The sequence below is a fragment of the Electrophorus electricus genome, chromosome 7 (genome assembly GCF_041902795.1).
Source record: "Electrophorus electricus isolate QZ-2024a chromosome 7, ASM4190279v1, whole genome shotgun sequence".
Classification (NCBI taxonomy): domain Eukaryota; kingdom Metazoa; phylum Chordata; class Actinopteri; order Gymnotiformes; family Gymnotidae; genus Electrophorus; species Electrophorus electricus.
The window spans coordinates 6,917,045-6,928,788 of NC_137503.1; the positions used below are offsets into that span (position 1 = coordinate 6,917,045).

At 34.7% G+C, this 11,744-nt stretch overlaps 2 protein-coding genes across 2 annotated transcripts; both read left to right on the forward strand.

Moving 5' to 3' along the window:
• The first annotated feature begins 1,568 nt into the window (after nt 1-1,568).
• lrrc15 (leucine rich repeat containing 15) lies at nt 1,569-3,131 on the forward strand. The gene has a single exon (XM_035524043.1). The coding sequence runs from the start codon at nt 1,569-1,571 to the stop codon at nt 3,129-3,131; it is 1,563 nt and encodes a 520-aa protein (XP_035379936.1).
• Nucleotides 3,132-7,344: 4,213 nt separating this feature from the next.
• Nucleotides 7,345-10,640, forward strand: LOC113570433 (uncharacterized). Its single transcript, XM_026998832.3, has 2 exons — nt 7,345-7,403; nt 7,769-10,640. Exon 2 carries the CDS (start codon nt 7,777-7,779, stop codon nt 9,808-9,810), a length of 2,034 nt encoding a protein of 677 aa, XP_026854633.3. The 5' UTR covers nt 7,345-7,403; nt 7,769-7,776; the 3' UTR covers nt 9,811-10,640.
• Nucleotides 10,641-11,744: the final 1,104 nt, after the last annotated feature.

The window sequence follows — 11,744 nt, forward strand, 5'->3', positions numbered from 1 at the left end:
AAACACAATATATAATTTGTTCAGAGGATTTACATAAAATAAACATGAGTACATTCATGGCAAAGAACACAGCACAAAAACTAACACTGGCACAAGGTCAGGTTACTGATATAGCAGATCTATTAAATGACAATTAAACTAAAAAACCAGTCAACATTCTTCAGAGATGATCTGTGTCTATTCTAAAAAACTGTGCTTGGCTAAGACAGGACCAGCAATGAAAAGGTTAAAAAGGTGCATGACAACAGATGGACCAGAGTCTATATACTTATAAGAGTCTATGCGCTAGAAGAGTCTATGTACTTATAACACAGACTGGCTAGTGAGCATGGGTGCATGATAGGTGTGATGAAAAATAGCATTTAATGAATGTAGCAAAATGTTATTTCTTCAGTTGTCTAGAAAGTCATCATAATTTACCTGACTATCAGAAATAGTGCAGTTAAAAATTGCATAAATTATATTTCATAAACATTTTTGCATTAGCTTTGGAAAGTGTTATACTTTCATGGGTTAATTTCAAATTTTCTTTTCAAGTCTGTAATACTTTACCAAGACCAAATACCTTTTTAAAAACACTTTGTTTTCTGCTTCTCAGATTCAAAACATGTATTACAGTTTGTCAATTTAGTATGTTTTGTGTTCTACTTTTGCCAAGATAACAACACATAACACATATCATATACGAACCATATCATATAATGCTAGTGCACTTAAAATTCCTGTACTCTTCATATTCTCAGCTCACCTCTTATGTCTTGTTTCTTTGGTTAGTGTGTGTAAAGTTATATTTATATAGTGCCTTTCAAGGAATCCAAGGTTGCTGTATAATTAACACACATGATTTTTCCAGTCACACACCGGTGAGAAGCAGCAAAGCATAGTCTCAACCAGAAATCTCAGCCCCCTGGGGGACTGAATCAGGTGCTGAATCAGGTTGTTTTTTGTGGTTATGAATTCAGGATTCATCTAGTAGATGGAATAACTGGAAGAGGGGAAACAGTTTAGGTAAATCATAAAATATGTTTAAACTGCTGTGCTTTCATTTAAGTAAAATTTGAAATGAATTTCTGCTTTGACTCTTATATTTTCATGTTTATTCAGACTTTTTCAAAGATAAAAAAAGAAAAGAACAAAAGTTTCATGGTCTTATTTCATATTGATCAGCCCATGGTTTTTAGCTATGTGCAGCATCCAAAACCATGTCATGTGAAAGTAATTTTTATTAAAAGAAAATTATATTCAAACAATTTTTTTACTCATACTCATTCAGATTATTATGGAGCACCTGTACTCAGTTCATCTGAAGTGTCAATACTTCTGGAGTACAATTTTTCTCATTTTCTATAACTTTAGATTGTGTGTTTCAATGTGCTATAAGGTGACTGAAAGTGTACCTCACTGAAACTTGGAATTCACATGTACTTTATTCACACTAGGAAGAGAAAAAAATATGAAAAGCTTTATTTAGAAAAATATTCCCCATTTTATTTTCTATTTATCTATTTATAGTATTTACATTATGTATAAGTTACTTGAAAATCTGCTTCATTTCCTTCCAGGAGTCCATGGATCTAGGACAGTATATACTTCTTTGCCTTTGTGCAGTGAGTGCAATTGTTTGGGGATGTCCACAGCATTGCCACTGCAGGAACAGCCAAATTCTGTGTCAAGGCCATGAAATTCAAGATTTTCCATCCACTATCCCTACAACTACAAGTGCTATATATATTTCAAATGCAAGTGTTTCTTTACTGAAACCAACTGATGTTGATGCTTTTTCCAGTGCTCTTACAATATTTGTTGTACGGGACTCTAGAATAAGTAAGGTTCTACCCAATACATTTGACAAGACACACAACCTTATTGCTTTAGGGTTTACAGGAACTGAGTTGTTTTCTCTACCAGAGGACTTATTTCAAAATCTGCAATCACTTACGTCCCTCACACTGAGCAACAACAAATTAAAAGAACTCCCTTTGTCTCTGCTTAGCCCGCTTAAAACTTTGAAGAGCTTAGACTTAAGCAAAAACAATCTTACGTCTGTTCCAGAAAAGGCATTTGAGGGTCTTATTCACTTGGAAATGCTCATGCTACAGAAAAATAACATTAAAGAAATATACAGGGGAACTTTCTGTGGACTTAGAAACCTTAAATTATTGTTCCTTCATGAGAACTCTCTAAAAGGGATGCCAGCCAACATTTTTGAGGACCTGATTAACCTTGAGACTTTGCATTTGCAGAACAATGTAATTATACATTTGTCACCAGACATATTCACACATCAACTAAAGCTACAGAAGCTTTATCTCTCCAATAATCAATTATCTAAACTTCCTGAAGGCATCTTTTTGAATCTTCACAGTCTGCGGCAAATCTCACTTTATGACAACCAGCTTCAGACTCTGTCTTGTAAGACCTTTGGACCAATGCCCCTAAAGGACCTGTGGCTGTATGACAACATGTTAACCCAGCTTGAGGAAAATGTGTTCAGTAATTTAACCCAGATACGCCTTTTGGTGCTCAGCAGAAACCAGATCTCCCATGTGTCCCCTGGTGCCTTTAATGGATTGCATGAGCTGAAAGAAATTTCTCTGCACACCAACCGTCTGATGAGGCTTGAGGAAGGATTGTTCAGAGGCCTTCCTAAGTTAGTCAACATATCCTTAGAAAATAATCAAATTCATTATCTTCCAGGAAGATTTCTTGATGGTATTTCCTACTTATATCAGCTGGAGCTTCAAAATAACTCTCTATCATATTTACCACAGGAGCTTTTAAACTCACTAACCAAGGTTGACAGAGTAGTGCTTACTGAGAATCCCTGGCGATGTGACAGTGACATCATACCACTTCGAGACTGGTTGAGAAAGAACTCAGATAAAGTCAAGAATGTCTCATCACTTGTGTGCTTTAGTCCCTCACACCTGACTAATATCAGCATAATAAACCTTGATGACTCCTTTGGTGGTCAAAAAGATAATGCAATATCTAAAATGAGCCACATCATCATTATTGCTGTAGTCTGCACTTCAGTAATTGTTGGTATCATCATATGTGTCTGTTGGAGGAAGAGCAAACAGGGCAGTGGAGCCTTACATCATCAACAACGTCCAAACTCAACTGTCTAAAATATTGTACACAAGTGTTTCCCTCTTTTCAGTGCAGCCAAAAATGTTCATGCTATATTAGTTACTTATTATTATTATTATTATTAGTAGTAGTAGTAGTAGTAGTAGTAGTAGTAGTAGTAGTAGTAGTAGTAGTAGTAGTTGTTGTTGTTGTTGTATGAAGTCTATGGGAAATATGTCACTGGAATTTTATGTAGTTTAGACTGAAAAATGATCAATACATATGTAACTGTTTGGTACATGTAAATCAGATTTTCTTTAGGTTTAGGTTTTATTAGATAAATTGTTATTAACTTGACTATTAGGCCTAAGCCTAAATACACTGCTTGAGGGTTTAAAACACAGATTTTTTTTTTTTGTCAGTACAAAATGTGTTCACAATGTTATTTTTACACTTTTGTGATACCAATTAAAGGCTAATTAAAAGTATATCATTGTTTGTAATGACCCCTCACCTGTGTTAGCTTTACCAAAGTGTCTTTTCTGATTCTGTCCATTTACTTTCATGACATAAGATGTCATGGTTAGGTGTTGCCTCTCAATTGATATATCACATCCAGGTAAATAAGATAGAAAGTTGTAAGTAATAAACAATTAGGCTCAGTAGGTTCAAGGTTTTTAGCTAGATAAGGTAGCCTGAAGTAATGGGGACACCACTGGCCCCACAAATCCTGAGTGCCCCAGGTACATCAGCCAAAATGTCAGACTACAGTTAACTGCACTCCTTCAGATCCTGAGTGAATTACAGGAATCCCATCAAAAACAACATGAAAACATTCGTGCTTAGTTACAATAAAAAGGAACATAACAGAGTGCTATCATCATAACACAGCATTTCTACATTCAGTTGAGCACTGGAAGCTGGGTTACAAGTGAGACAGAAAATAGTGGGTGCTTGCTATTTAGTTGGCCTCAACTAATTTTCAAAGTCTTGAAAATACGATTACTTTCATTTACATATTTTAGGCTAATTAAAATATGTGTGATCCATTAATATAGTTAATAGAATTACTTCTGTGCAGGAAGGAAAAACAAGAAAATTTGTGATTAGTACTGTAATAGAAAATCAAAAGGTTTGTTACAAAGTAGGGTGAAAACCTTGTAAAATGTAAAATATGACAATTCACTAGTGTGTCATTATCAAATATGGATAATCAAATATGGTCGTTTAAGCATGCCTGTTGATTCATTTACAGGTCAAAACATGCTCATAAGGACAGAAATCATGTGCATCTATATGTTGCTTTTTTTTTCTTTTTTTCTTTTTTTTTGCAAAGCAGCCTGAGCCTGAGCAAAGGTCAAACATTTACAAAAAGAAGTGATAGCATGTCCTGAAAAACTGTAAAATAGAATCAAAGAGGTGTTTTTTCTTCACAGTAAGTTTGATTTAATACTAAAAGGAGAATTTTCCCAAAACCCTCCACTAGATACATACATATTTCAACATACATATGTCAAGGAGAACAAATACACCCCATTAGCCACATCATCAAAGAGTCACAGGTGTAAGACATCATCCATCATTATTTATAAAGATGGTTCTTTTTTGATTCAAGACTAAACTGCATATGTTCAGGAAAAAGAAAAACAACTTAGAGATACCAGCTCATACAAACTGTTGTTATCTGATCCTTAAAATCTGATTGTGAATCAGATTAGTGCAGAAATTACATCTGTTTAAAAAAAAAAAAAAAAAGATGGGTGCATTGATTCAGGAAGATGAATATAAGCTTTTATACATTGCAGCACATTTTTTTGTACATTGTACATTGCAGAAGATTTATAAAATGTACAACATCCCCCAGTCAACAAAGCCTCTAGTCTTTACAATATTACTTAAACAACAGTGATCCACAGCTCCCTACAGAAGTTTTATTGTCACTCATGCAAGAAATATTGACAAAAAAATTTTATTGTTTCATAATGTTTTATTTACTGATTCAAGGTACAGCTATCGGTTCCCGGTTCTCCCAATCATTCACATTTATTATGGGGAAGTTTGAACAAGATTTTACACATTCTAACAATGAACTTTTACAGTACATTGGGGTATGGTATAGATACACTGATGACAATTTTTGTGTGGGGAAAAATAGAAAAAGTGGAAAATAGTCCAGGAATATGCTTCCTGGATTATATCAATACCTGGTTACCCTCTATTAATTTTACCTTAATATCTGATTGTGAGTTCAGAGCTTTCATAGATGTATAGGTTCAGAAAATTTGTTCAGAGTTTCGTACTGAGATTTTTTGAAAAGAGAATGACAACTGTATTCTTACATTTTCATTATCATCATTCATTCAGTTTACCATGCAATCATCTTTTAAGAGTGTGACTCATTTGCATCAATAATGACATTGATTTCATTATAGGGGGTACAATGACATTTAACTGAGTAATAACCTGTGGAAAATTAGTGATCTCACTAATTTCATGATACTCTTCTCTATCATCCTCCATGAGCTAACGACTCAGCCCCTCTTACGTTTGTGTGCACATATGTCCACCTTTCCAATTTAAAAAAAAAACTTAACATTCACCGGCATTGGCATATTTTGAGCAGTGACCCATGGATTGATCATGTTTTTCAAGACCTTCCCCACTTTCTGTTATAAAAGAGTTAATTTGAGATAATAAAAGAGATAATTTGGATTGTGCCCATTTACCTAAAAACATAATTCATTTTCCATTAAGATTCCAGATGGTAATTTTAAATGCTTCAGTTTTAAAATTTAAATGCTTCAGTAACTTTAATATTAACACATGCTAAAATCTATTCCAAATGTAACATAACATGTATAGTGGTATGAACTTTGCCAGGCTTACTTTGTAAATTTTACATCACTATGAAATGAACTAAGATCTGTAGATCTTTTTACATACAAATAATAAACTGTGCTTGATAATTTGTATTTGTTAGCTGTGATAGCATAATACACCCAAATAACCTTTATTGTGTTGTTTTAATGCAAAACATTTTATAATTGAGATGTTACTGTGTGTTCTGTTTTTTGTAAAACTCAGACTGGATGAAGCTTTGGTTCACATGATCATCAAGGACTTGCAGGCCTTTAGTATGAAGATTGAAGATGAAGGGCCTTAAGAATTAGGGCCTTAGTCCAAACCTGACCCAAACTACATTCTTCCAAGCAGAAAGACACTGAAATCCATGGCTGCTGCTAAGTACAACAAGTGCAAGGACAAAGCAAAAGCAGAGGTGATAACTGTAGAACTGGTCATTTTGACAGCTAATATTTGGACCTCCATCACTATGGATAGATCGATCGAAGATAGCTACTATACTTTTTGGAGTCACCAAATTTGCAAACACACACAGACATACATAACAGAGATAAAAAGTGCATTAATGATAGACAGAATTGCTGAAAAAGTACACTGCTTGGTAACTGACTGTGCACCAAACATCACTGCAAGTGCCTCACTGCTGAAGAGGAAATGTTTTTCCCACCAGTAAACTAGTTGCTGTTTTTATTTCACACTTGCATCTTGTCTACCTTGATCCCCTTTGAGTGAACTGATGAGTATTGTAGACAGGTGCCATAGGCTCATGTGTGCGTGGAAGCATGTTTATTGCTGATCTGGAGTTAGCTACATATGAAGGATCATTATGAAACATTGAATAAAGTTCCTTCCTCATCGGTTCAGTAAGATGGACTATTATTTTGGGCCAAACAATGTATTAATGCCAATGTATTAATTAATTCGGTGTTATTTAAGATTTTTGCCACCAGATTTTGTACTGACTGTGCAGTCATCATGGCTGGTTTAGCACATTGGTGTTATATACTAAGTTTTATGTATTCAGGCTTAATTCAAGCTTTATTCAGAATTATCAGGTATTTCCTGAATGGCTCCCCATATTACATAATATATAATACCTAGTTATATATTCCCAAAATAAGTTTAAATAAACTGATGTATTATTCTTTTGAACTAGTGTATTATTCTTATGATGTATTAAATGGATGAAAAATGATAAACCCAATCCAAAAACAATACACAACCTTCAAATAAACCATTTAAAAAAAAAAAAAAAAAAGGCTTGGCTTATTTGTTACTGATGTTGTTGTTAATTTATTGCGGTTCTGTATTCTATCTCCCTGTTATCTTTGAAAACAGAAAGCAAATTCCCCACACCCATTACACTTTTCACAGGAGACAGGCTAGAGCAAATGCTGGGACAAGGAGATAAAAACATTGTGGTAACATTTGACTCAAAATGCCATTCTGACAGTGAAAGAAGCTTTAAGGTAAGAACTTTCTACTTTCCCTTGAAAATATGTGTAGAAACACTTATATTAATGAAGTGCATGTCAGAGAATAAAATATTATGAAATTATTACTATGTGTTAAATGCAGGGCTCTAGAAACCATTATCATATATAGTTTTTTTAAATTCAATATTTGCGACTGCATTTCTGTGTGTGTGTGTGTGTGTGTGTGTGTGTGTGTGTGTGTGTGTGTGTGTGTGTGTGTGTGTGTGTGTGTGTGTTGGTGTATTGTACTGATGGGAGTTAGTGAAAAAAATAATAATGTAGTTCACATCTTTGGGAAACTTTGAAAGATCTCTTGATCAAATATGGCCATTTAAGCATTCCTGTTGGTTCATTTGCAGGTCAAAACATGCTGATAAGGACAGAAATCCTGTGCATCTACATCCTGCTTCATTTGTTTTGTTTATATGCAAAGGAACTTGAGCCTGAGCCATATCAAAAAATTTATAATAAAAAAGTGACAGCAGTTCCTGAAAAATTGGAAAATGTAATCAAAGAGGTGTTCTTTCTTCAGAGTAAGATTGATTTAATACCAAAAGGAGCATTTTCCAAAAACCCTCAACTAGAGAAAGTGGAATTTCTTGGTATATCCACAGTCACAATAGAAAATGGTGCATTTGAAGGTTTAGAAAATCTTATTACTATTGAGATTTCAGGAACCAATGTGACATCACTGCCTGTTGGAGTTTTTAAAGATCTTACCAACCTTCAAAGTTTGATTTTGAGATTAAACAAACTTCAGAAGATAGAGAAAGGCCTTTTTGATGATGCAAAAAAGCTTGAAAAACTCCAGCTACATATTAATGATATTTCGTTAGTTGAAGAGGAAACATTTGATAATTTGGTGAATCTCCAGGAGCTCCATCTTGCCAAGAACAAGCTTACTTCTATCTCAGCATCTCTTTTTTCAAAGCTCAAAAAATTGCAAGTATTTAGACTATATGAAAATGAGTTGACATCTATGCCTGATGGAATTTTTGATAATCTCCAGAATCTAAAGGAAATAGCCATTCAGGGCAACAGAATTACATACATACAACCAAATTTGTTTCCACATAAAAACAAATTGGCAAAACTACTTCTGGACAATAATCTCTTGACTGAACTGCCACCTGAGCTTTTTCTGGATTTTTCTGCTCTCAAATCTTTAACTTTGCATCATAATCAGCTGACCAGTCTCCCCTCTGTCCTTTTTGGAGACATGCTGAAAATAACTGAATTAGATCTAAAGCACAATAATCTTACATACTTACCTGTGGGGGTTTTTGGCCCACTGAAGAAGCTTAAGAAATTAGACCTGTCCTCCAATCAGTTTTCAAACCTCTCTGGAAAATATTTTGAGGGTCTTGAGCAACTCTCTAACCTTAATCTTCAGAAAAATACAATTGAGTCACTAACCTCAGTGGATTTGGCACAACTACAGTCTCTTTCAACTCTCAATCTGGCTAATAATTTCCTGACAACTCTTCCAGGAGATGTCTTCCGTAACCTGCCCAAACTCAGTAAAGTGCATTTGAACAATAATCCCTGGCATTGTGACTGCAACCTTCTACCATTCTACAATTGGATACAAGACAATAAGGAAAAGATATCATCTTCCTCTCCAGCGATCTGTGAGCACCCTGAGAGTCTGAAAAAACAATCTATCCTTTCTTTAGAAGCAGATCAATTTATATGCCCCACAACTGTCATTACCACTGCACTTACTATTAATACTCCTAAAATAATTTCAACATTACCAACTACATTACCAACAACTCTAGCAACACCAACAGCAGCCTTGATAACAACTACAGTGCTCTCAACCACTACAACAATGGCTAGAAGTTTAAAAACCACTGTTACTTCAACAACTCAGATTACCACACAGTCACCAACAACTAAAGCCAATCCACTTATTACTTATACTCCTATAATCACTACTACAGTACTCTACACTACTACAGCAACAACACCAACCACTACACCTACTCTGACAATCTCTTCCACAGTGATGCCAACTACAGTTGCAACTCCTAGAGCAACAACTACTATACTCTTTACTACAACCAGCATCACCACGAGGAAAGCAACATTAATCTCCGCCACAGGTAGAGCTTTTATCTGTACGGAGTTCACCTACCTTCAGAATCCAGCCTACAGTCTCTCCTCCTCCTCCTGGAATGACAGAGCCAAATCATTCAAAGTGTTGATGATTTCCTATGCCATAATGTTGCTGCTGGAGATCTGCTGTACAGTGGTGCTGGCTAAGTTGACATATTCCTTATATTGTTCTCTCTCAGAGAGAGAAAGACTTTTTACAACAGTCAACCTGATTCGTTTTTCCTACAAAAAATCAATTATACTGAGACCAGTACAGGAGACTGAGACTGTGGCTCTATAGGAAACTGCCAATGTTATTGTTAAGTAAATAAACACTTGACACTATTTTTGAGGATGATATAGGAGGAGGTACTCAATTTCTTAATTATGTTTGACCATAGCAATTCTACCTAGACCAGGAATACCTGGAATAATGTACAAACCAGTATATAAACTTTTATATAATGTTGACGTTTGATTATTTAGTTGTAATGGCCACTCCATTTATTATTAATTTTAGATATACATTTTTTTCTATATGATCCATACTGCCAGGGCTTTCCCTAATTCCCTGCAATGGCATTGTTGAAATCATGGATGTTCACTGAAATTCCATAATAATCATGGTGTTGGACTGTGTTACAGTGACCATTTGAAGCTTTCATATCTTTTTTTCAATTTTTACACCACTGTTCTATATAGAATTTCTAACCATAACAAACATTGTTTTGCAAATCTTCTTATTACATGCAATAGCAGTTAACAGCATACACATTAGTGAATCACCAGATTGCTGTCTCAGAAGAGCTATCATGTATAGTACAGATATCAATTTTAATTAAAATTCTATTCTGTTTTTAAATGGACAAATACGCATGATGTTCTATTAAGGGTTACGTCCTTACATGAAAGGAAGTTAGTTCCTTACATGAAATAGCCATTCAGGGCAACAGAATTACATGCATACAACCCAATTTGTTTCCAAATAAAAATAAATTGACAGAACTACTTCTGGAGAATAATCTCTTAACTGAACTTCCCCATGAGCATTTTGTGTATTTTTCTGCTGTGAAATCCTCAACTTTGCATCATAATCAGCTGACCAGTCTCCCCTCTGTCCTTTTTGGAGACATGCTGAAAATAACTGAATTAGATCTAAAGCACAATAATCTTACATACTTACTTGTGGGGGGTTTTGGCCCATTGAAGAAGCTTAAGAAATTAGATCTGTCCTCCAATCAGTTTTCAAACCTCTCTGAACATTTATTGAGGGTCTTGAGCAACTCTAACCATAATCTTCAGAAAAATACAATTGAATCACTGACCTCAGAGGATTTTGTAGAACTACAGTCTCTTTCTACTCTCAATCCTAATTTTATTTAAAATTTTAATTAAAACTCTCTTCTGTTTTTAAATGGACAAATATGCATGATGTTCTATTAAGGGTTACTTGCTTACATGAATTGGTCTCTTAGTGCATGTATGTACCATGATTTGCGCTAATGTTTTTCTGATGATTAAATTGCATTTAAAGATTTAAATATATTATGCTGATCTATGCAATATTTTCAGATGAGGATTGAGCAGTTTCTTTGTTGTGTTTAATCCCAAAATGTAGCATAGTATCTGCCTTCTCTTACAGTGGTAGCCAATAGGAAGGAGGGATGCATGTGCAGCTTGTGACACGGGCATAACAGCATGTTGAATGTAGCAGTTTCTGGCAGTATCTCAGTTTATTGGCATTTTTTGACTCTATTTGTGCAGCTAAGTATACTTTTCTAAGTAGATAACTAAGCACATTTCTAAGTCCCTCTGGATAAGAGCACCTGGTAATGCTGTAAATGTTAAGTATGTGTAGAAAGTGTGCTAGTACCCATAAGACAAATTGATATCAAATTATCAGCAAGGATGCATCCCAGTATCATAAAGATTTACCAAATGCCAGTGTGACAAACATCTGGACAAAGGAACCAAACTAGAGATGCATGCAGCCACCATGCACCAGCATCCAACATACACCAAGTGAAAGGCCATCAAGATAAATTTACATTTTTTCCCTAAATGCTTTTGGGCCAATTAGGAATTTAATAAAATAAAATTCTTTTGCATCCAATTTATAATATCTTTTTCAACCTTATACAGTTTTTGTTTTTTTCTGTGGTTTGGCTGAAATGTGAAGTCATATATCATCAGTTTAGCACTGAAATGTAATGCCACGTCTGTAAATGACCATGC